The sequence below is a fragment of the Anticarsia gemmatalis genome, chromosome Z (assembly GCF_050436995.1).
Source record: "Anticarsia gemmatalis isolate Benzon Research Colony breed Stoneville strain chromosome Z, ilAntGemm2 primary, whole genome shotgun sequence".
Taxonomy (NCBI): domain Eukaryota; kingdom Metazoa; phylum Arthropoda; class Insecta; order Lepidoptera; family Erebidae; genus Anticarsia; species Anticarsia gemmatalis.
Window position 1 is genome coordinate 18040619 of NC_134776.1, and position 27556 is coordinate 18068174.

Sequence of the window (27556 nt, forward strand, 5' to 3'; positions counted from 1 at the left end):
GCATCCGGTGAGACTGGAAGCCGACTCCAACATAGTTGAAAGAAAGGCTAGTCTGATGAATTACACCTAAGAATTCTTCTTCTATACAAAGAGCGAAATATTATGGAGTATGTTCGTATGTACGGGCTAATCTCCGTTATTACTGAACATATCTTAGAAGTCTTTAACCATTGCATAGGTACCTAGGTTGCGTAACGTAACCAACGTTATGCCAGTTAGACTTTTTTTAACCCACTGCTGGGCAAGAGTCTCCTCCGAAACGAGGGAAAGTTAAGGCCTTGAATACATAGACTTTTAATAATTTATTAAGTATAAACCCGTATGCAAAAGCCTGATTAGATATAAAATTTTACCGCTACCATCAACGGCAGCGAAAACAGCATGGTTGCGCATCCTATCTTCTATTCAAACAGCACAGTTTTTCTAGACGATACAACAAACGCTGTAATGACTGAATGAGCGCTTTGTCAAAAATGTTTAACTACCGTCACCGGTAATCGATAACGCTCAGGTCTGTACAGGTCTGAAAGAAAAAAATGCTATAGTTTTATCCGGATTAGGCCTGTGTAGGCTGCTATGACTTGAATAAAAGTGTTCGAACATTTCATATCTAGCACTACGAGGTTGAGTTCTGGTTGAGTGCTGCTTAGGGACTTTGAAATTCCTGCAAAACGAATCTCAGCTAAGTTATATATTAAGTATTATTTCTTTACGATATTATCTTTCAGGCTATTATTGCTTTTCTACAGCAAACAGGGTACTACGGTTACGAATTTAAATACTTTAATACGGATAACGTCAAAATTTTAAAATCATTGTCACATCTTCATAAATTAGAATATTAAAATGATCACCGCATATTAACTTCAAACTAATTAAACAATCACTGCGTATTGTTTGTTGACTAATCACTTAATTGATATTTTATGCCAAAACTACGAATGAAAATACAACCTTGTACCTATACATATTTATCTAGCGCTACATAATCAGCTATAAATCAATTTAAACCCGGCGTTGTATAGCTTAATCTTTGACATAAAAATAAATTGTAATTTAAATTATGTCAGGATAAAACACCCAATCAAGGTTATACTGCTTTTTCCTCATCAACATTTAAGTGTGTCAAGGGTTTAAAAGCAAAATAAAACAAAATATTCCATGTAGAGTTATTTTATTTAAACTGTTATAGATAGTTCCAGCGTATTCTGGGGTACATACATATTGTAGACATTTAAACATTACTACATAATCTGGTTATTGCATTGGCTTGACACATATATTCGGTTCGGCATTAATCGGCCTAGCCGGGCGGCGTAACCGAATATGAGTAGATGAATGTTTAGGAAAAATGCCATTTGACATCGCCGCGCCTGAATGTATAAACCAAATCGTGTGAAAGAACTACCCGATCGGCACAAGCCAAACAAGTGTAGTAATTGCTTCAAGACGGTTTTGTTGTTGGATAAATACTGCCAAACCGAACATACCGACCCGAATAAGTGTGTAGTAAGCTTTTACAAACAGGGCTTTTTATATTAGAAGGTTTTACTAAAACACTGATTAACTTTCAACAATTATTTGTTTGAACAGACGACTGATTACTGAAACATTACTTTCGGAGAAGCACTGAAAACTATTACTATATTGAATATTTGTTACCTATTAATGAAATGAAAAAAAATTCGGCCGTTAGGGATTCCATTTTGAATGTTTGAATAGACCAATAAAACGTACTGGGTGCCTTGTTCTGTACACGTAGCTATCTATTACGGTTATATAATCTATGTATTAAATGTATTAATACCTGAAGCGAAATTACATTAAAAGCACAGATATAATTGATAGGTTTTTGAGTTTTCACAAAGGTAAATGCTGAAATAGTCTCACACAATTGCATTCGGTTGAGGATTTTATAAACGAAAGTTTTACTGCTGAATATTTGTACACCAATTATATCGGAAACACATTGACACTTACAAATTGATATATTTTAATAAGATTCTATTAAATATCTACCTACGTTACACAAATGAAGAATATGAATCTGAACTACTGCGATTAGAACGGCCGTACATTTATCAAAGCTAAACTTGCATTAACAATCTTCTCTAAAAGTCCACCCAGTACGCAAATGCCACAAAAGAATGCCAACAGCTATTTATTATACGAATAGCTGTAACATCTCAACTACTGTCTATTGTTTTACATATTTTCGATACAATTTCCCACCGTCTAATATAAAAGGCCTTTTAAACAGTATTGAACGAATCATCTGAGAAAATACTACAAACTTGACGCAACGTCGCCACGAACAAAACGAAACTAAATCCAATATATTAGTATTCATATAAATTCAGACGATCCACAGTTTTAGTTATATAAAATGTACAATTTCTGTGTAATCGTTTCTTTTCTACAATATAAATCATATCGTCCATGACGCATCGTAGCAAAATCACACATTTATATGGTCGAAGACACTGTCGATTCAAAAATGGACGTACCTACTATATATTTATTATTTATATACAATATATATTATTATCATAAGTTTGCTACATCGTTACCATACACAGTCAACCTCAATTCGTTTCATGATATGTCAATGTACCGGCAAAACTTTACCTAGAAAAACTTACTTTTCTTCCCTCACTTATAAACATTTAGATCAAAACAATTATTTTTAAAGTATTTTTATGTAAATGAGATGCATTGAGCACAACTATAACGTTCGTAATTATTGTTACATATAACATCACATCTATTTTATAGTCAAACTATCGCATAATTTTATTTTCTACGTAACCAACGATGTTTAAAGCATCGTAGTACTTTGACCTACTGATTATAACAAGACCTACAAACTGTTGCACCGATTATAAACATTTAGTTGAAGCTTCTTTTATTATTTCAAATATAATATTAAATATTTCTAACTGATGCCAATAACTTATTTAATTGATTTAACAAAGCATATATACCTACTATATTTTAACTTTAATCTGTCAAGAAAAACGAAAAAATACTCTATTACGTAAAATCGGGTTAAAATATTTTTTAAATTTTTATTCAACATTTATATAACTACTGATTTAATATGCGCTTGTATTTGATAGAAGCATAATTTTTAAACGATTTTAATATAACTTTCTACGATCAATATTATTTTCACTGATATATAGACAACAATATAACTTTTTACGGGAACATTGATTATTTAATATGATTTAAGTGGACGACTATTTACGTTACGTGAGACCAACAATTATAAATTTATTTGGATATATTGACGGCTATCATAGACACAGAATCCTACTTTTGTTCAAAAACATTTTCTTTTACAAATGATTATTTCATACAATATTATAAAATGTATTATTTTTACATATTATACTTATTAGTTATTAACTATTTTGAGCTTGTTCCTTCGCTCTCATGTATCATACAAAATTTTGCTTCGACAGCTAAATATATAAAAAATATTTGTTTGCTAAGTCTTTTCGTAATCTAATAACATACAAACATCAAAATATATAATGTGTTTTGACAATTATTTATATTACAGAGGTATGTGAATTTTTCGGAAGTCTTTTATAGTTACTCGATTATGAATTAGAAAATGTGTGTTGTAGGATATATACAGTGTATATTATATAATGTTAGCTAAAGATATATCGTTGCTACACGTGCCATCGTTATGTGCTTTTTATATCATTTAGAGGAGACACAAAAACTTCTCTCTTTGAATTAAGGACATAAAAACCTGCTATTTTTAATAGCCAAAGTCATCAAAATTTTAATTTTGACGAAATTGAATATCATTTTTTTAAGTTCTGAGTGAATCACATAAAAGTTTTACAGTGCGTATGATTTAACAAATAGCGACTTTTACACGTGCTGCGATGATATACAATATATATTATTCTTAATATTGTTCAACTGTTAAAAAGTTTAGCCTGAATCTGTGCTTATACAATAATAACTTTGCTTAAACACATAATATGGTGCATAAAACTAACATTAATTGACGTGTAAATATGTTTCGTGTACAAAATATGTATATTATATAAAGAAAGCTTTTTGACATCGTGGTAGTTATTTATATAAGTGTGGTCTAGCGTGCATCAACATTGTGAAAAATTTGCAAATATTATAAATGTAGTGAGACATGATTTTTTTATTATTTAATACATAATTCTATAACCAGTTATACTGGATTTTATATAAAGAGTAGTACTCTGGTAAATGTAGAATAGTATATAATAACATTTTATATTTATTGATCGTCTAATGTTTCATAATAAGTGTAGTCTATAAAAATATTCAAAGCAGAAGCAATTTATTTGTTATCAATTCCCTTCTACAATGTATTTTACCGCGAGTTTAAATATTTCTGTTCATAAGATATTAATACTACGACTGTACAATCGGAAGAACAAATTCGTAATAAGGTCAAAGTGTTTTTTAAGCATATTTTCAGCATATTTATAGTAGGTACATAATTACGTAGATACAAATCGTTTTATTCGGTGACGAGTACATTTTTTCAACATTTTTTTACATCGGTAGAGAATCGTATATATTTGTATATAAAAGTGTCGTTGGAAACATTGACATAGGTATAAGAGACGCGTGACAGGACCATAAAGTGCATAATGCATCAGATATATATATTATATAATATTTGTATGTATAAATGTCCATCCTATAGCAAAATTTCTTTACCTCACTAATACTTTCATAAAATTTTCATCACTCAACAACAAACATCGTTTCTTAGGCCACGACATCGACAATTTATAATTTTTTGCACATCACCCTTCCAAAAAAAAACAATTTATTTTGCGCATACTCTTTCTTACTACCTTAAAGTATTATAATTCTTAGAAAAAACATTTTAATGGCAATATTAAGACAGTTATATTAATATGTTGATAGATAAAATATAATTTCGTAACATCTATACACGAACTATATATTATGATCACCAAATTTACTCGAACAATTATTATACTAACACTTTGATATAATCGTTACGTTATATCTTTACTTGTCTCACACTAAACGTTGCTTGTAGCAAATTGAATCGATATCAAACATGTTTATCGACAAAATGTAACTTTTCATACAAAATATTGATCATTTTGTTTGGCCAGTGATCAAGGCGCCCTAACCTAACATCGATGTATATATATTCAAAGATTGGTCAACGTCTACAGGTAAAAATGCATAAACATTAAAGCAACACATTCATAAACAATTTGGCTACAGATATTGACAAATCTATGAATAATACCAACTTTAGTAAAAAGTATAGAAGCGTTTAAAACAATATGTCGATGGAACGGTCGGACCGTTACTTTTAAACATTAACTAAATTACTATTTACAAAAACAGCGGAGTATGTCGAAAAAATGGCGATTGGGAGATCATTGAACTGTATTATATTTACTTGATACTACGAAGAGAGCTCTAAAGGTTCAATATAGTTATAGAAAATATATTCAGTTATCATTATAACATGAAACATCTACTAAACTTACTTGTCTATGAAAATCCGGATTATCTATGGAAAGTCTAACAGGTAGGTACAATGGAGAATATTGTTGTAGAATCAATAACACATTTAAAGAAGTTTGAGATACTTCACACACTACGAAAAATTACTAGGAATATATATTGCTTTTGTATCCAAGAGTACCGTCATGCAGTTTATATTACACGTGCACAACGAGACTGGAGAAAGGCCGAAACGTCAAGACAAAGATATGCAACAAACATTACCAATGGTATCTACTGTCCAAAAGACTTAAAACGTTATTGCTAAAACTACCACGTAGGTTCAGATCCTAGAGCTTTGAAAAACTCTGGATACTAAAGGACTACAGGTTAAGTTTTTTAAACTGCAAAACCGCGATTTTTTTCGACAAACTCGCTCGTCTCCGTTCACCGCGCGTTCGTGTTCGGGTCGGTCTCGGGCCCCTCGTGGTACTCGTGGAAGCATGGCACGATGCACAGATTGGCACGGCACTCTGGGCAGTGGTATTGTGTTTTCCGTCGCAGGATCCTGCCGCATTCATCAACGGTGTTCCAGCAGAAATTGCAGCTAAGTGGCGGTCCAGATCTGACGGCGGGAGTGTGGCTCGCTCGTGTGGTCTGCGATGATTCGGATGCTGAGCTCTCGAACGAGGCTGATGTCGATGTGGTGGTGTTGGTCGAAGACTGCCGGTCGGTTGAGGTCACTGCGCGGATTAACAGCGAGCCCATTTCGTGCTCCATTCGGGGTTTGCGTCCCATGAGTGCCTGTTAACAACATATCCGCCATAAGAATGTTGAACTTGCTAAAAAATATTGACCGATAATAGTTTAGCAAAAAATGCAAAAATAATTCGCTAAAAATAGTGTGTTTCTTTTTTGTGAAGATTAAATGGTTATACTGTTTAAGCGCTTAAAAAACTAAATTATGTAAGCGTTTAAATACATTGCGGCTAGTTAACATAGTTATACAAAAATAAAATAGCCAATTAAAGTCCACTTCGCCTCTAACTGCCCCGCTTCAGAGAACTACAATTTAAATAGCCCCACTATTTCCAACTGTGATTTTGACCTCAAACACTGCCACAAGTTTAAACACAACTAAATGACAGACGAACTGACATCGCACTTGACCTGGTCTTAAATAACACTGTATTTTTAAATTATCGGTTAAGGGTACAGTATCAATAAGCAAACTATATGCCGCGAACTTTATGCTTAAGCAGAAGATTTTCTGCGAAGTATAAATGCTAAATTTTCTACTCTATTATTCGTATCTGATAGTTTGCCACAAACTATCTGCCTAGTGAAGCTAACGCTTAAATAGGTCTGAAAATATTGTAGCATTTCATTCTACATATAAATCTGAAGTCATATGAGCTAGAAAGTTCGATACATTTTTATATTGATGCCAAATAAAAATAGCCCGATCGGTTCAACATTGTCGTGATATCAGGGACTTTTAAAATACTTTTATATGTATTTCAGAACTATTGACCTTTACATAGCTTTATTTAAATAGTGTTATGTTTAGAGTATTAGATGAGCTCGTGGCTTAGTCAACGACAGACTTGCCGAGGTTGTTCTGTGGATGGGTGACCATCCTACCTACCTTAATGAGATTAAAGACGTGATTATGTGTAGTGGCTGTTAGTACTTTTAAATATATATGTTACTGTAAAAGCCCGAACGGTGGTAAATCCTAAGATTTTCCGGTATAACCTAAGATTTACCAACTCGCAATGGTAAAAGTCCGAACAATTCTTTTATTTCGAACTTTTACCTATATTCACTTGATGATGTCGAGATGTCGCCGGAGCCCCGCTTCGCGGGGCTCCTCCTTCTGGGTGGTTAAAAAAAAATAACCACGAAGGCTAAGGTGGGAGCTTCGCTTCGCTCGCTCCCACCTTAGCCTTCTAACCTAACCTACCCATGTCGCTTTGCCCAAAACTCCTTCTTTATAACTATGTCACAGTATATAATTATACCGTGAAATAGTTATAAACATAGTTATGAAGGAGGATTTTTTTATATATCGTAACATAGTTTTTAAACTCTGGCTTGTTCGGACTTTTACCATTGAGAGTTGGTAAATCTTAGGTTTTACCGGAAAATCTTAGGATTTACCACAGTCCGGCCTTTTACAGTAACATATACATATCGAGTTCCTCCGTGTTTCGGAAGGCACGTTAAATTGTGGGTCCCGGCTGTCATTTTCGAAGATCTTTGACAGTCGTCGTCACAATTCTTACATGATGCATGTATTTGTGTACTGTATTGACAGTCGTTACCAGTAGTCAGAAGCTTGAAAGTCTGACAACCAAACATGTTGGAGTCGGCTTCCAGTCTCCCCAAATGTAGCTGAATACTAGTGTTATACATGGAGCGACTACTTATCGGACAACCACAACCCATTTACCTACGTTATAACAAAATACCCTTCGGTAAGACTGGTTGTCAGACTTTCAAGCTTCTGACTACTGGTAACGACTGTCAATACATTACACAAATTTAAACATCATGTAAGAATTGTGTAATATGACATTAGGTCATAATTTTCTTAATTTTTGTTGATAACAATTAATTTAATGATATTGAGCTAGTGATTTTTCTTGGTTATTGCCTACCCCAATGAGATAAAAGACGTAATTATATTCTGTAGTGGCTGTTAGAAAGTACGTAAGGAGAAGCTAATTAATATTGGTCTTTGCCTACCTTGGTTGTAAATAGGCGTGATTTCACGCATTAGTGACTATTAGCAGTCTTAAAAAAGTTCTTAATAATCTTAGAAAATGATTTTCCTTGGTCTTTACCTATCTCGATTGGAAATAACCATGATTTCATACATGTATAGTATTTATTACCTTAGTGGGTACAAATTGTGGGTAAGACTCGTGTTTCTGAAGCGCGGGTGTTGGTTTCGGTGGTGCGGTGGGCGGGAGGGGCTCGGAGGTCTGCTTGCGAACCTCCCGGCTGTCCTCCGGCACGCGGGACTGACGCTTGAAGTGCTTCGAGCGACGCTGCCTGATCTCTGCCGATGGGCTCGATGGAGCTGCTAAGTTTTCAGGCACTGCTGAAAGAGGTATATGGAGAAAGGTAATTTCATAGTTACAAGATGAATATCAAATCAAAAAGTAGTTTTTAGTTACAAAGATACATATAGTAGTCTATAGTAGTAGATAGTTATAGACTTTTAAAATATTGGTGTTGACGTAACCAGGATTTTACCAGAAAGAGTGGAAGTGTAAGTGTATATTGGACTAGTTTCCTAAGATTACGCTATTAGATTATATTTTTTAAGTCTACTGAGTTCATTGAGAATGTACGGAGAAGTGATATAGACGGACTACTTAAGACAGCCGTGGAATGCGCAATTCGTCTACAGTATAACTGAGATTTGAGTGTGCTTTTAAAAATAAGTAACTTGCACATAAAACATATAAGACCCTCTACTAAGTGGTTGGACTATGGCTAACCCAGACTTTTTTGTATTTCTTCAATTTTATTTATATGTGGATTAATAGAAATAATAACCCTAGCTTTGAAGGAAATCTCACAGTACCTGTAGCGAATTAAAGATAGCTATAGTTGAGGTTAGACTCAACTTTTGTTATTCAAAACGGGACAAATTTTTAGCAGGAAATTCGAAAAGTAAGCAAATTGAAATTTTGCATTCTCTAAAATATTTTTATTTCGATATTTCTCTTATGATGAACAAAACGTGTCATGTTGTATTGAAATTTAATCAACCGTATAAGGTAGTAGGAGGGAAGGAAGTAAGGGTAAATAAACAACGTTTTACAAAATAATCAAAAGTATTTATTATCTATTTTGGTATAGAACAATTGTTTAGTGCTACGCACAAAATTCTCCAATTTTGCCTGTTTAAGAACAACCTCGTAATTTAAGACAGTCGTGGACATTGACGACTAAAATCAATACTTATTAATTTATACAAATTTATTTAAAGTGTTTGAATCAAAAACTTTTATTATCTTTCCAATTTAATTATAAACACAGCTCTGTTTACTTTTACGAACATGCACTGATTCAAATCAATTGTATTTTATCGAAAATGAATTATAATTAATCCAAAATTAATTTTATTTAACCCAAAATTAATTTTATTTAATTGAAAACATATTTGAATAATCGAAAATTAATTTGAATTAATCGAAAACTATATTTAATAATAGAAAATGAATTTTAATAAATCCAAAATTTACTTGAATTAATCGAACAAGAATTTTAATTAATCAAAAATCAACTATATCGTGGCAAGCAATTCGATAGAAGTCAAACTACAAAAACCACGCGTGCGTGATGCTTAAAAAATTACATTTTATATAGCAAAGCTGCATATTTTATCACCAACAAGATGCCAACTAAAAAGAATATTATGCCAAAAAGTTATTACTATCGTCAACACCACGGCTGTCGCACATGCCTCATCGCACAAATACCTTATTTTACTTTCATCATTAATACTATTTGACAAACTGGTACCTATATTCATTGTGCATGGATAATGTTGAACGAAATATATCATACTATGCTATAAAATATATCCTTTTCGTTATATAAAAGTGAAATATAGGCAAAAATATAAATCATGATCAAAAATAAATATGTTGAATTTGTAGATATTTTTATTAACTAGATATAATCGATATAAACCATTCGAGTGTATTTTATATCAAAATAAAGACAGCTTATGTGTTATTTATTGTAACTCATTCAGACACATAAAGCTTTATAATATATAGATTATAAAAACTGTAAATATAAAAGAAAAAAATAAATCACAAATATATTTGTTCTGTCTAACATTACCCACACACGATAGTAACTTAAGATTTTTGTTATCTGGTAACATCGACGTAGAACGGCCAATAGTTCAATGACCATCATAATACTTTGAAATCACTGGATGGCACTTAAGACAAAAAGATTCTAAAACAGATCTCTATAACCTGATAGACATGGTAAAAAAAACCTTGTAAAATATAAAATATACACTGTTTCCAACGTTAAATGGCCAGTTTCTTTATACATATCTAAAGTAACTGCTGACTTTTACTTGAAATATGTGTGGTAAAAGCAAGTCTGTTTCTTCATAAAATTATCAGTAAATTTGTGAAGAAACAAATTTGACTGTCATTTTCACTATTTACTTTGGCTGTTACTATTGATGAAGAAACTGGCCAGAGAGAGAGATTTAAGTACTTTTAATTATAACACACTTGTACGATTGTTTTGTTCAAGATGTATGAAAAGAGGAGAATTATAACTAAATATTGCATTGAAATTGTATTGATAGATGTCAGTTTAATGTAGTATTGTACGTATTTGATGTAACTGTGTTTTGTTATAATAACTTTGCAAAACATACGTTTCTTTAGCGTACAAGTGTGTTGAACATGCAAACAGAACAAAAGTAAAGAGAGAAACAAAAATATAGAATAAAAAGGTGAGAAAGAGTACAGATTATAGAGACGACAGCGGAACATAAATGATAAGCGTTCATATTTTCCCGTTTTCTGTGCAGTCTTTTCTTAATACATTCTAGTACAGAGAACATTCATCGGCGAGAATACAACCATCTATATACATATTATATTTACATTGAATGACCTCCGTAACGCAGCTATGCCAGCCTAAACGAAAAAAAAACCTCTAAATAAAAAAATCAGTCGATTACAAAAAAGTTGAGAGATCGCAAACGCCGAAACTGATCATTATCGTTGTAAATCTAGGCGAATAGAAAAATATAATACTCCTTAGTTTTTATTTAGAAAATAAAAAAGTAATACTTCTACGAGTGGTGTCCAGGGACTGTCGCGCTCGCGCACACACACCTAACAGACGTCTTATTAACATAGTAGATAGGTGAGGAAACTCGCTACGATAGCAATTTAGTTGCGACAAGATGATCGTATAAAAATATGAATGACCGACTAACTTGTGCAACATTCCGTGATATTACCTGCCTATTGTGACGCACCTATATACGTCATCTTTACATTCCAATGAATGATCTATGACAAATGATTATCTCAACAGTTGAGACTATCCTATTTCAAATGAAGGACGAGGCAGCCTTTCAGAGTTGCCGCCTGACTGTAAAACTCGTGAGCGTTTGCTTGTTTTCATATATCTTGCTTGGTTACCTTAAGTTATTAGTTTCTTTAAACTTCCTTTACACTTACACTAACACATTCAGAGCTATATTATAGAAACGATTAGTTTGTGTGCGCGAGTCGCGATACACGGCGGCATGCAGACACTGGCACCGAAAATACCTAGCTTATCCTTACTTGCGCTATAAATGCATAATGTTACATTTGACGGTTAACTAAGTTTATACACGATAGAGATCTGTGGTTCTCATCAACTATCAATTATGATTACATACGACAGAGCTACCTTCCCGCGCGCACGTACACGTACACGCACGTACACGCACTCTCTAATACGCTTAAATTATTGCTGTCGAATCAAGTCTCCAAATTATGAACGTGACTTGAAATACAACCGTTAAAGGCTTTATTATTAACATTCGGAATATAACTAATATACAATTACTTTGACAGCAGTATGTTTTATCTTAAAATCGACTCCCCAAGTACTGTAATCACTGGCGTTCCATATCACGTGTTAACATATTGCTACGATAATTACAAAACTAAATTATATGTAAGTACATACGTAAGACACAAATGTATTGAAGTCTGAATTGTTTTTAGCCGAAATATCGAAAAATAAATGCATTATAATCACGTAGGCGATGTGTTAATTGAAGAAGACGAATGAAAAAGTCTAAATGTTGAATAGCACATGTAAAATCCTGTAAAATAATAAAAACGGCAAGTTTATATATAATTACACAATATACTGTTTTGAAAACTAATTGGTGCCTAACCATACAACCTATGATATGTCGTTAGCTTATAAAATATTATTGCTTTTTTAAACAACTCATATTCCTGACCTCGAAGTTCAATCAACTTACATATTTTATTGCTGTATAATTTCTAAAAAGGTATTATAACACATCGCCTCGTTCCAATATCAGTGTTCACTGCTCGAACACCATAGGTACTTTGTTTTAGGTGACTGCTGAACAAATTTCACCAAGTTATATACTTATAATACTTATACATAGAGGTAGTTATGAATAAATGAATGTAACCTGCCACTCAACTTATCAACTATCGTCGCCGCCTATAGAATTAGCAATGTGTTAATACAACAGAAGTCATTTTGAATTGTGTGGCAAAATCACTGTATATGATCGAATATGATTGGTTGAAAATTGTACGGTGGATTTGAAACATCCCAATTCTATCGACGACGAAATTAAACTGTTTGGACGCAATTTCTCAATGTTCAACGATGTTCTAGAGAAATAACTATAACTAGTAAAAAATAAATGCTATTTGATTGTTGCGCTCTCATGCCGAACATGAATCGATGCGAGTATAATACCACTGCTTAGTGTAATTGCAAGTTCTAATCCTAACAGATACGATAGAGATCAAACATTGAGAAGGTGTGTCCACGATGCAATACAAGTGGATTATACAAATAAATTCGCTATCACATTTCCATCGAACGTCGCAGACGATGATCACGCATATTACACTCGTAATTATGATCGTGCACATTCCTTTATTGTTAACAATGTTCACCGAACAGTTCATAACTATTCTATTGAGATCTAAAGAATACGTTTTATTCATGGCAATACTACAATGGACATACCCGAGGACGCACAAACCACTTGAACGATAGTAACTGTAGACCATTAAATATTTACACTTGAGTACAAAACTAAAATATAGTTACCATAGTTGAGATTTCCTTGAGGATACGTACTATATAAATTGTAGTAAAATACTGAAGTTAATTGATGCCGCGTGGTTCGCGGGCCTCTCTCACTAGCGTGTCATTCCGCGCACACACTCACGCATCGTAACGATCGCTCGCTGCTTGCTGCTATTGCTCACCGGGCCGCACACCGCAGTACACTGATAAACTTACTATGACACGAAGTCTACCGGTGTCCATAATCTAAGTACTATTCATTGTTACGTATTATTTACAGGGCCAAATGCATGTATAGATCGTAGCGCGGCTGCGAGCGGCCGGGGTGTGGGGGCGACTGTGCCACGAAGGGGTGGTGGTACTCCGCCCCCTGCCACTCGTGTCACAACGAGTACGACTCGTCGACTGACACGCCGCAGGCCGCGTTCTATTGCATCGAATTAAAGTTCACCCCTAAAATGTTAATGGGAGAGTTGTGCGGGACGCCCTGCAGCGGGAAGCCGTGCGTGGTCGTCGAGTCGATGAAGCCGGGCGGTACTTGGTGCTGCGGGCACAGGAGGGCCATCTGCTGTTCGGGTGTCTGTTGCTCTTCTTTGTGTTCGGGCGGCGGCGTGGTGTGTTCCCTCTTGATCCTGCTCTTGATGCTCGGTCGGTTGTTCGGGTAGCCTTTCTTCTTGTACTCGAGCCAGAGGGTCCTGTTGTTAACGCCGAACATCCTTGCAGCTTTGCAGAAACCTATACCGCCAAATCGTACCGCTTCGAGCGCACGTTGAAAGTTTTCCTCGGACTGCGGGTTGGTGGTGCGTCGACGTTTGGGCGTGGGCATGGGGGTCTGTTCTTGCGGGGTCTGCACGTCGACGCAGGAGGGGCCGGGCGAGGGGCCGGTGACGCCGAGCGACTGGCCGTAGTTGGAGATGTCAGCGTCCATGTGCGGGTTGATCACGTTGTTGATGTACATGCCGGGGTCGGGCTGCAGCGTGCCGCCGATGCACGCATTCGAGTACCGCGGGTACGAGTGCTCCATCATAGTCCACTGGCCTCCTGGGAAGAGAGATAAATGTACGTGTTTTAATAAATTTCTAAGTACATAGTAAACGTTTTGAGTAAAAGTTTAGACAAGTTTCTCATTGATCTCCCTTCCCTGGAATAAAAACGTTGGGCCCAGGAATGTGCCGCTTTAAATGTTTACAAGGTGGAACTTTGCAATGTTGGGCAACCCAATATATGGTGAATATTGAACTGTTGTAAACGTATCGGTTTGATAGTATCTTCTGTAGAACAAACATGCGTGTTGTCGAAGCGCAAGAGAGACAGGCAGATGTTACTATTAAATGAATATGGTATTAAAATTAATTGTTTGAGATGAATGAGAAACTGTCATGATGTTCTAATGATATTATTAACACTTAATGTATGTTGTAGATGCCCACAAGTAGCGAGCATGTAAAGAATTCTCATAATGAGCATAAAACATACGTATGTTTTTTGTTCGATCCTAATTATATTTATTGTAAAGTCCAATAAAACAGGACTGATTCTCGAAAAGAGTACAGGAAATCCGTTAAAACGATCTCCTTTTAAGACAAAGGTACCTCGAAACGCAGAAAGGCGTTAATAGTTTTAATAAATAACATTGAATAAAAGCACAGTAATCGCAAATTTATATTAAGTTTAACTATAACTGCAAAATAGCAGTAGTAAAAACTTAACGTTATAAAAATAAGGATAAACAAATGAATGATAAGTCAATTTTGATAGTTGTGTGATGGCAATCAAGTATAATAATAGACCTCGTTGAAAATCAATGAGGTTTTACTTTATTACTACTTTAACTTCTCAATATAATGTTGATAGCAAAGCAATATGTACTTACTGAGCACTATATTTCATTACTAGCTGACCCGCGCAACTTCGCTTGCGTCACATAAGAGAATGGGTCAAAATTTCCCCCGTTTTTGTAACATTTTTTATTGCTACTCTGCTCCTATTGGTCGTACCGTGATGATATATAGCCTATAGCCTTTCTCGATAAATGGTCTATCTAACACTGAAAGAATTTTTCAAATCGGACCAGTAGTTCCTGAGATTAGCGCGTTCAAACAAACAAACAAACAAACAAACTCTTCAGCTTTATAATATTAGTATAGATCATAAGTTTTATAATCTACATCTCTGTATGTCAAATATTCTAATTTTAAGAATTGCCAACTGTGTATGGCAATCATTTCCTTTTTAACATAAAAGCAAAATCTCTTAAATATGACTCAAACAAAATACAAATGACAGAGAGAGTTACACTCTAATTTAGTTACTAAGTAAAAATTATATTTCACCGGAATATCTTTCTCTCTTTTACCGAGGTTAAGTTATTGAAACTGTTCTTATGCTACTGTAATGATAGTGTACCATCACACAACGATAATAACATGTTATATGTACCTTGCGGCAGTCCGGTCGGCGTAGATTCCATGGTCATCGGCTCCACTGACATGTTCTCCTGTTCAGGCGTCTGGAAATTATAACAAAATTTAATTAATATCTTATAAATAATATAATTAGAGTAAGTTTTGGGTGTGGGTATTAGTCTAAGCAGAGTCAAAATTGACTAATGTTAGTTTATGGTTAAAGTCATACGCCAAGTATTGAATTAATGTAGTCCATTGAAAAAAAGTATTTAGAATAGTCCTAGTAAGCATTTGCGCATGAGAAATAAGTTAATAACAATGCCTTTATCACTGTGAAATGATTTCAAAAGAATCTTCTGTATTGGTTACTTGAGCTCGGAATAACTTTGGCAACTCGGAGAATGTTTTCAAAATGATTCCTTGGAATCATTGGAGTTTGACTACATGCCAGAAGAGTTTAAAATGGATATGTATAAAAAAATACATGCCAAAACAGTTATGGACATGTATAAAATTACCACTTTAGGAAACCAGAAAACGGTTCATACAGCCCGGACAGATACACAGACAGAAGATTCAGTAGTAGGGTCCTATATTTACCCTAAGGGAATGAAACCCTAATAAATAATAAATAGCATAGTCACCTGTTGCGAAGTATCAATGGTCCGTATCTCATGGTACTCGCGCACCCGACGTTGTTGCGGCAGACTGCTCAGCGTGATGGCCTCCACGGTCTGAGCGCTGGTCTCCGACCTGTTCTCCTCGCCCACCATGTTCAGAGACGTGGAGCCGGTTGAACTTTTCCTGCGCCTGTACGTTAATTAAGATTTTTATTGGTGTTTGAATATAATGAGGTGTTTTGAATCTAAGGTTAGTCGATCAGTGGGTTAAGCAACTGCATGGACATTTTAAAGATTGATGGTCGCTTTGATTATAGTTTTAACAATGGATTAAATAGATGTTCTTGAAACACAAGGGATGAGACATGGGGACAGCTGTGTCCTTCTAGATGAAAGTAATACAACCACATGACCTAATGATTCTAGCTGAAGTAAGGGTCAGAAGGTATGCCGAATCAAATCATTTCCTTTAGTTCTAGTTGTTTTCTCCAAAATTACTGTATGATGATAAAGCCATATTTAAGCTTTATTGTTATAACTAAAACTATGATATTCTATACTATTCAGATTAATGATTGCATCAAATTTTTGGTAGTCAGAACCAAATGTGTACAGTATGTTATACAAACAGGTCAAGTTGTATACTATTAAGTTAATCAGTTCGTAAATGTCCTAAGTGTCAAAGATGTATATTGATTTATTACCTTCTGCGTTTGTTAGAAGGCGAGGCGGCCGGCGAGTGTCCCCTGGAGTCCATGGAGTCGCCCTGGCTGTGGAACTCGGAGGAGGTGCCCTGCGAGCGAGTCAGCGACGTCGAGTCCGGCATCTCGGTCAGACCCTTGATCTTCAACAGCTTGGCCGTGTCCAGGACCTGTGTATACGTTACATTGTCAATGTCTTTTCATAGAAATCTTGTTTAATGGGTGTGCCTCCAAAGGTTCTTTAACCTCTTTAAATGAGAACTTGTGTCAATTGTGGAAAAATCATGAAAACAAGGGCTCATAAAGTTGCTCCAAGCTCAAAGGTTAAAGTGAGATACAGCCCGGTTACAAACAAACAGATAGACAGACTAACAGACAGAAAAGTCTCAGAAATAGTCTGAACACTTGTGAACACTGAGACAGTAATTCAAACGTAAATACAAATGAAGTATTTACTGTTGTAATAGTGAATATGTACCCTTCCAATGGTTTGATACTTGTTCGCTCAAGTCAGTAAAGATGGTATACATATTATTAACTGCCTGTGAGACAATAGCTTTGTGGTTGTCTATGCAGTTTCAAAACCAAGATCAAAGCTCGGCTTTGACTAAAAGCTGGGCTTAATATGAACATGCTGATTTGGGGTCCCGGAAAAACACAAACTTAAAAATTCAATTTTAGAATCGCTCACACTGAAATTCTAACATAGATTAACTTGCCAGTTGTCTATTATTCAATCAACTGACATGTTGTACATGTATTACTTAACTTCTTAAACGCTTAGCACTACTAAAATTATACATTCAGTTTAACATTATAAGCGACCCAACTTCTTCACTGATTTGTTCTGCCCGCCGTTTGTCCTAAGTTCCTCTCTCAAAGTCATGTAATATATATGATACATACCTTGGGCAGCTGTTCCTCGGTAACGTTCACCTCCCCGCAGTACATGAAGTCGACCATGGTGCGCAGATCTGCATAGGTCACGTCCTTCAGAATCACTATTGGGTGTGGTGATGGGTTGTCCACGAACAGTGACTGGAATATACATAGAATTGTTTTAATGAAACTGTTGGGAGTAAAATTGTTATGTTGTATTTGTAAAAGGATTTTTTTTATTTTTCTAGTCAGTGATGGAAATATTTATACTTTCAGACTATCTCTGTGGTGCAGTCGGTAGTGTGTACGACAGCAGAACTTGAGGTCCCAGGTCTGATTCCCGGGTGGGGCTAAATAGATCTTTCTGATTTATTTTAGAAAATTCCTGAATAGTATCCAAGAGTTTGATAATGAGACCTTTAAATGGCAATAGGCTTGACGCCTGTTACATTGGCAAACATGGGTGTGATTCATACACGTCTGTCTACACCTTCGAATATTAGAGGTGTGATACTATATATCTATGTCTATGGTGGTACATTCTGTTATAACAGATATCTGAAGCTGGGACATAATATGCTGGTCTCTTTCTAAGATTGAGATTACAGAGATAAAGCTGAAAATTTATGGTGATTGTAACCTATGTGTAATGCGACGGACAAAGAACAATATTTCATAAGGCATTTGTAAATTAAACTATCCTATAGTTGCCTAGCATCAAAACTAAGTATTAGTAAGTTGACTGGTAAATATATTGCCATGTGCCATGTGATCCGCAACGGGTTAGCATGTGATACTGTGCAATAGTTAAAGTCATTAAGACTTTAATATAGTAATAAGATTAATAAATTCAAGAAATGTGCATTAGAACCTTCTACCCATAACCTAATTGCAATGTAAAGGGTTCTCGGGAACAACAAGAGTTCTCCGGAACATGAAAGTGTCCCATGTGGTAACTAAGGTTATAAACCATGTGTGAATGCTTACATTCAAATACTTTTATTTAGTAAAATCTATAAGAAAGAGTATCAAACATCCATCCATACACTCTCAACATTTTTGTTGTACTCGGAGTAGGCTAAAAAATTTTTTTTGGCAACGTAATGTGTATATTATGTAGTAAATGGTAATATAATGCTGTGTATGTGTTTGGACTAAAATGCTGAAAGGATTTGTGAGGTATTGGTTTTTTAAAGGAGAATAATACAGAGGAGGAGAGTAATATAGAGAAGTATGGTGTGTTATATATATGATAGTTACATTAACTCACTTGGAAATAAGTGCTGCAAGCGGACAGTACGACTTTGTGTGCGAGGAGCTGCTTCCCGTCGGCAGCGAGGGTCACGTCCACCAACGTCTGCGTGTTCAGCAGGGTCGTGAACATGGAGATGAAGTTCGGCTGGTGGTTGTTCCATCTTAGGCTGTATTGTTGAGACATCTTGGGGGCCTGGAAGAGAAGAAAATAGTTTAGTATTGTTGAAGGTTATGCTGAAAGGGATTTTTAGGTGGGAAGATATTTGGATGGTTTTGAAACTTGATTGATTAAGTTTTTGGTAAGTGGGAAAGTCTGGTCTAAGTAGTTGCGTAGTATTGTGAGAACACAAAGTATTAAGTTAAAAAGTCAAATGTTAAGTTAAAGTAAGTATTAAACAAAGTATCAGACCTGAATCAGTTCAGCTCAAGAAACTCAAGTACAGAATTAAAAAAATAGTTGGATAAAATCGAGAGAATTGTGTTAACAGCTAGAAAGTCTTCACAATAATGCCTATATTAGTGTTACAAGTACATAAATGTTATGTTAAAACTGAGCCGTAAGTTGAAGCCTAAGGTTCGAGTTCGTCTCTTATCTAGGCGGTTTACGTCAATGCTGCATCGACGAGTGTCAGGTTCGAACCGTTCCATGTGAAATACAATTCAATTGTAGTACCAGTAACTTGATTAACTTGGGAATTGTAAAGCTGTACAAGTTTATATGGAGGGTCAATTGAAAGTCATGTATATGTCTATGTAAGCAGTAAAGTTGAGTAGAATGTATTGATATGCGCAGGATTCATTATTGCGTATTATTTTTAATTTAATTTGGTATTGAAAGATAAATATTTCTAGCTTTTTTTATATCGTCCTGTTTCATGGGCCGTTGCATTGCCTAAACCATGGCTTTAGGAGTATTAATTAGATATCAGACAGAAAACTAATAAAAAAGCACTTCATTAATATTAAGCAACGTTATCTCCGACTACTTTTGCAGTGAGAAACTGTTGGGAAACTTTAAACGGGCGAGATACAGACAGCCTGTTAATTAATTACTCGTTTCGTGCTTCTGCGAGATTTCTATAAAGTTTTCCAAAGTCTGTGAAGTTTGTTATGGGGTGCTTCCATGCATTTAAGGAAGACCTATGCCCAGCAGTATAATTGTAGGAGAGAAAACATAAATTAATTTCGAATATTAGTGTACATCTGTATCATTTATCCCAAGGGCTAAAGAACGCCAGTCACTAAGTTGCCAATGAAACTAAGTATGTGCTCTAGATAATAACTTAGTAAATATTAAAATGTGTATTATTTTGTTTGCAAAATACTGCACAATATGTCACCCTTGAACGGAAGCCACAGGCAGAGGTCTTCTATCTTCAAAATCTTAGTCTTAACAAAAGCATTGTGGTATAAATACAATTTTGATCCTTTGTCGCCAAAATACTTATTGAAATATGCTTTTGTTCAATGCAATACATATTCAACGTTATATTTTAGATGTGAATCTGAATTTTGGTGGCGTCAGATCTGTCTTAGATAAAGAGATAGCATGCCTTGATATTTATATTGAAATTGCAACTTCTTGAAATCCCTAACAGTAAATTTTGTCTTATTCTGCGACGAGTTAAATGTCATTTTAAGAAATAAAATTCTAGAAAATACCTTTTCTAAGGATTTTTCTTATAAATTTCTCGAAAATAAAACTTATAACAACGTATATCCGTTATTCAATAGGTTTTGTAGTACAATAAAACTTCCTAACAATTCTTAGGATGTGTTCTTACGCCCCCAACACAATCTAAGCTTTAAAATGTCAAGTATGTACGATCTCGAGTCAAGCAGAAATCCTCTATGAAAAGGTAGGTAAGAATAAAACTAATATTTTAAATCGTATACGATATGAGTGCAGTTTAACTGATCACTGCAAGTAATGAATGTTTTGAGATGGTAAATAATGAAACGTTGTGAGTAATAACATATAATATGAATGACGATATCATTTCGTACGTACTCGAGTAATATATAGTCAAATGAAACACGTCACTTGAGGCAGTGGGTAAGAGACTACCTTATGGAGATACCGAAGACAACTAGTGTGGTTTTTTAGTAAGATTTTAACAAGACCCACATAATTGATAGGGAGTAAAGAACTTATTTCAGGAGTTAAGAATTTTACTGTAATAAGAAAGTTGCTTGTGTTATTTGATTAAGGCAGTCGTCGTGGCTTGATAGCCTGAAAATGTAATATTACGGGTTCGATTCCCACCCGTTGCTCTTCGACATTAGCTCCTAAAACCTTCAAGCTTTTAACTAGAGGGGTGTGAATTCCGAAGACAACTACAGTTGCTTTTTTTTGCAAGATTTTAACAAGACCCATATAATTGATAAGGAGTTAAGAACTTATGTCAGGAGTTAAGAATTTTGACTGTAATAAGAAAGTTGCTTAAGGTATTTGATTCAGGCAGCCCTGCTTGATAGCCTTAAAATATAGTATGTAGCTGAGAGATTGTGGGTTCGATTCCTAATTGCTTTTCGACATGAGCTGCTAAAACCTTCAGGCCTTTAACTAGAAGGGAAAAATTGCTATTATTGTATACTCTCAATCTTAGAAGGATTGTCAAGATATCAATCTACGTATTTTTTAATGCGTAGTGGTCAGAGCTGTCTAAAAATAGTGCACCCTCTCCTATCCTGTCAGTCACTACTAAGTGTTTCATATCCTTTTGCTGACGTCACTGAAACACGCTCTAACAATTGATAAAGCACTGATTTAGCGTTTTACTAGAAACGTGAAGCAGTTTAGAAACTTCTGACACATGTGCATAATTGCAAGGATTAACTAAGTTAGTGTATCGTGTTCTGTTAATGAAAATTATATACGTAGGCTCAATCTTAAGAGTGATTATCTATACATATAATCAAACAACAATGTATGATAAATACGTAGATTATATAAGATTTATGAAAAAACTTATATCGTTTGACGAAGGCTCATCAATGGTATGGGAAGTTTGGCTATGCCCAACAATACATTTCAAAGAATAAGACTTCGAAAGGCTGTCATTTTCTCACGGCCGCCTTCACTTCAATAGTACAAGCCCTCAAGCTATATATTTAACCGCAAATAGAAAAACAATAAACAACATATACCTAGTCCATGCCCTGTATTTTCCAACACTAAATAAGAGGGTAGATACAAATGTCTGAATAAGCAACGATGTAAAACGAACGGCTGCAAGGCGGTCTGTGCATTATCTATGTATGTAGTCGAGACCCCGCATTGGTCAAAGCAATTAGCGTACAATTTGTGGGAAGATCGATTGAGTTATACAGAATAGACGCTTCCATCATATTCTGGAGTATCAATTAATTAGATACTGCATCTGTCTTTACTAAGAGGCAATAACTAATAGACATATTCATTACAAGCAAATAATTTGTCAGTTGACAAACTACAAACCATGGACGACTGAGTATTCAAGTGCTTCCGAGACTCGGAACAAAGCGCTTTGTCGTTTTCAACCGGAACTTTTAAAACTCATAGCCAAATATGTACAATAAATCACAAAAACTCGAACCAACAGGTGGTTATGAAACAATAATAATAATCGTATATTTACACTGCTGTTTAAGATCACTGAACTTATTTACTTTGTTACTTTAAGAACCGATATTTAGTGGTTCGCGACAAAATACAGCAACGATTGAACCATTACACGTGAAAGTCACATGTCAACTTATGCTGAAATCCCCCGAAACTCGACTTGAATGAATGTTAAACAGGTTAAGCTACCGTGTATATTTGTTCAGACCCTCGCGACAATGCTCTCACCCTAGGAAATATGCAAGCAGTCAACTTGCAGCACTAACCACCGAAAGGTTAATCACGGCAGCTGAATGCAAGTGCACGTGACATCTGCTACAAGAATGATTACTGAGATGACAACGTACCTTGACAACTTATGTGAAGTTTTACACAAATCACACACGTAAAATCGCCACTACCTTCTTATTTGTTACACGATTTTATAATAGTTTGCACAGTGGAGGGTGTCCGCGATTATTACTACTCGTAGCTTTAAACTTTCACGCATGAAAATACTACCGTGCTAAGTGCTACGCAGGTCATTATCGATCCCTACGATTCCAGATAGATATATATTTTATATCGAATGTATGACATTTAACGCAACTCGTAAACATATGTATGTTTCAAAATAAATAGTGGGTCTGTAAGATATTTTGTCGATGTAACATCTTAAGATCACTTCTAAGTAACGTCTTGACTTTAGCTGTTTAGAACAAATTCGCACTGATAACGACGCCGTGGGACGACTTCAAAACACAAACAATCACAACACGATATAAACTTTAAGTTCACCGCTATATCACATCTCACGTTAAACGTATTAGTTAATTAATTAGACGATGTTAGCTAATTAGTTGATTTGTCATGTTTGAATGTTATGCACCTTACAAAAAGCTTTATCACCGGCATTTGCAAAGGTTATTCCTAGTTCTATTTTTAGATCGTCCGTGATAAATGGCTTCCGATATTGTACACACATTCATACAGGTGGAACTAACGAATGCCGTATGAAATTCAATATTATATCAAAATTGGGTCAACTTACCGACATCGTCGACCTCCCTTTATTGAAAAAATCCCTTTTCTTCATTATTATTTCGAAAAAAGTGACGGAGCGCGCACTTGCAACTTACAAGCTGCATAAAAGTGAGAGAGAGACGGGATATATCACCATTTCTTTTACATTCGCGCATCAACAACGGCATACATACTGGCTGCGCGCTCCGTGCGTAGTGCAGGCTCCGCATTGATTCATTTCTAATAAATCGGATCCCTAGAATTTCCGTGAATGTCGGAGAGAATTAAAGTCAAAGTGGCTTTACAGGAAAACTTCTCGTCGTTATGCATTTACTTTTATTATATTCGACAACGCGAGGGAATGTTCTCGTTTGGTACATACGTGAACATTTTTGTTTATTTAGTTTATTTACATTAATGCTTTAACTAATTAACTATTATGTAAATGCATCTTAATTATTGTTTTTAATAAATAATAATAGGACTTTTAATTCCGTTAGATATTGGCATACTAGGTAAAAAAAATCATCGTTACAAGTCACTGGCAAACAAATAATTTCCGAAAACACACTATGTATGAATGAAAAAATATGGGTCAGCGTCGGGAACTGGCAACGCGCGGTGGCGTGACGGCCACTTTAACCACTGCGCCACACGCGACGCGACGCGCCGTGCAAATGAACAAATACCGCCGTACTAAATTCTAACAACTTTTAAAACACGTTTAATTACACTATAGTTTAAAATATTTTTAATTCAAACGCGATCTTGCACCGACACGACTGTTTTCGCGACCAATAGCTCGAGATTAAACAAACACATCGGACCTATACCAATTCGAATGCAACATCAGGCATTAAATATTCATCCAACGCCGCCGTAGAACGATTATGAAGGGTTGTTAATTTCTATTTGTGGTACCAAGACGAGGTTTCAATCCATACTATTAGAACTAATAATAATACGGTCTGTCTGTTACACTCTCACGGTAAGATTACTGAACAATAATGATTTGATTTATAATGAGGGTAGTTGAAAACCAAACATGCTTGATTAAAACTTTTTAAAATTACCCGTAAGCAGTTATAGGAAATTTTGCTAAGGACGCGTTGGACAACTATAATCAGGCTACAAACTTGCGAACTACGTCATTATCAAAATAATGAAATGAATGTGACTATTTGTAAGTGCGAGCGAGAGGCTGATAAAATGACAACGTAATTCGCACGTTTGAAATAGCCCGAGTATAGTTTTCAGTATTCGAGAGATAGCAAGTCACTTATGAACTTGTAAGATGGGACTCGTAAATTAATATTTCTCGAGTCATTGCAAAGGAAAAGTACGGAAACAGGGGCAACGCGGACAGCTTATGAAGTGTCTCGCGTTGTAAAGGAATAATTTATACGAACATCAGAGTAATAGAGGTGCATTGTGAGTAAAGCAGAGGTAGAATTTAATGAACGAACATTTTAAAGGCTTATGTATACACGGCGGGAAAATATGACGGGCCAAGGAAAGGAACAAATTTTGAAAAGATGTTTATGTTTTAAAATAATTGTAAATACATTGAGATATTTTTCTGCTAATGCTCGTTTGCTCATATATGGTCCGTAACAACATAAATATAATAAATAAATTTAACCCATTAATGTCCCACTGCTGGGCAAGGGTCTCCTCCCGTAATGAGGGAGGGGTTAGGCCTTGAGTCCACCACGCTGGCCAAGTGCGGGTTGGGGACTTTGCATGCCCTCAATAAATGTATTAAACAAATTTTAGGCATGCAAGGTTTCCTCACGATGTTTTCCTTCACCGTTGGAGCATGTGATAATTATTTCTAATACACACATAACTTCGAAAAGTCATTGGTGTGTTGCCTCGGGTTCGAACCTGCGACCACTTGCGTGGGAGGTGCCAGCTTATACCACTCGGCTATCACCGCTCGATCGATATCAACATCGATCGATATCAACATAAATATAACTGAGGAAAAAACCCCCTCTTTTATTGTTTTGATGTACAAATCGGCGGGGTCTATTATGTATGAGTGTTAAATCCGCTATATAAACATATCATGTCACAACTAAAGAAGACCCCGGAGTTGATCAATTCTTAAGAAACTTACTAATACACTTTTTATTGCAATTTAAATAATGAAAGAATACAATTATAAGTTAGTTAACCTGTTAATAATTTCTTACATCGATTTTTTATTTTCAAACTTTTCAGTATGACTGCTTCTGTAGCGTGGTCGTTAGTTTATGCGACTGCCGCGCAACGGTGTCAGGTTCGATTCCCGGATAGGGCAAAGAGCTTTCGTTTTTTTGTGTAGATAAGAATATTTCTCAATAGTAGCCCGGAGTTAGTAGGCTATTATATGAGATTAACATGGTAAATGGCGAAACGCGGGTGTATTTCATACATCTTTGCCTATACCTTTGGGTATAACTGGTGTTATATTATGAATGTAACTTATTTACTTATGCTTGATAAAAGAAAAACATATTTAAAATATAGAAAATTATAAGAAATATGCCGCCTATGACTTACGCCGCATTTGAATTTATTTTAAGATGTTTCCTTTCAGTCATTCTTCAGGATTCCCTGTAATACCTTACACGACTTGTTATGTTTTTCCATCCTGTATATATTACTATGAACTTTACTCTGTTGACTAAAGTCATAAGTCAATAATCATACTTAACTGAATGATTTAAAAAAAATATAGATTTGGAATTTAGGTCTTTTTTAACTGACTTAAAAAAGTGAGTAGGTTCTCAATTGGTAATTTTTTTTTTTAATATAGCAAATATTTTCCATATTCTACTAATGTTGCGAATGCTTAAAACTTAGAACAAATGCATTAACTACGTAAAAACTACTGAATCAAATGTTTCAATGAGTTTACAACTATAAGACTTGGACTTGTAAGATTGAAAGCAATTAACTTGCGTGATGGCAAATTTAAACCCGGATTGTGATGGTAAATTTATACCCGGATTTTTCGTCTAAGTGGACACAAAAATGTAGGCTTGATAAATTCAAGAGTTTTATTAGAGCAGTCTAAGATAGATTTGAATATAATTTGAGTTAAAAGATGCTCATACCCACGTGGATGGTAGTCGTGGGCAGAATGTTATTAATAGACTAAGTAATTTTTAAACCTTTAATACTCAATAATAATTAAACTTATGTATACTTTTCTTTACTAGCAAACGAATGCTTCTGATAAGGATTCATTTTACTCTAAGTTTCATGAGCGGCAATGGCTTTCCCTGATTGTTTAAGGTTCCGTACCTAAATGGTAAAAAACGGGACCGTTTAACTTAGCCTCCGCTGTCTGTCCGTCACATGACTGCAACTTATTAAACCGTAAAAGTAAGGAAGCTGAAATTTTCACAAACTATGCATTTATTTTGTAGCTATAAAAACGAATGCAAAAAAATAAAAAAAATATATATATTAAGGAGGACTCCGATACAAAAAAAGTGTTCCTTTCGGATTTTTTTACTATGATGGTACGGAATCCTACGTCCGCGAGTCCGACTCGCACTTGGGTGTTTTTTATATAATTTTAATGCATTTCTGCTTAGTTGTGGGAGGTAAGAGCGCTATAAAGCTTCGCTCCCAGCTCCCTCGGTCCCGACATCTTGGTTATTTTTTAAAAGCCGTTATTTTTTAAAAGCTCTAAGACAAGGTGCTAAAAGCAAGGCTCTTGTCATTTATAAT

General features: G+C 35.2%; 1 protein-coding gene across 2 annotated transcripts in view; it reads right to left on the reverse strand.

The window, feature by feature from the left end:
• Positions 1-1157: 1157 nt before the first annotated feature.
• Positions 1158-27556, reverse strand: part of LOC142986159 (uncharacterized) — a 35448-nt gene continuing 9049 nt past the window's right edge. The window contains exons 3-9 of one of the 2 annotated variants that reach the window (XM_076134460.1): positions 19241-19417; positions 17998-18129; positions 17095-17261; positions 16415-16580; positions 15805-15874; positions 8403-8611; positions 1158-6306 (exon numbers count right to left, since the gene is read on the reverse strand). In XM_076134460.1, coding sequence (XP_075990575.1) covers positions 5950-6306; positions 8403-8611; positions 15805-15874; positions 16415-16580; positions 17095-17261; positions 17998-18129; positions 19241-19408 — 1269 coding nt within the window. In that variant the 5' untranslated portion in view covers positions 19409-19417 and the 3' untranslated portion in view covers positions 1158-5949. Of the gene's footprint in view, positions 6307-8402; positions 8612-9340; positions 14407-15804; positions 15875-16414; positions 16581-17094; positions 17262-17997; positions 18130-19240; positions 19418-27556 lie in introns of those variants that run through there. The other variant, XM_076134459.1, reaches the window with a different exon arrangement.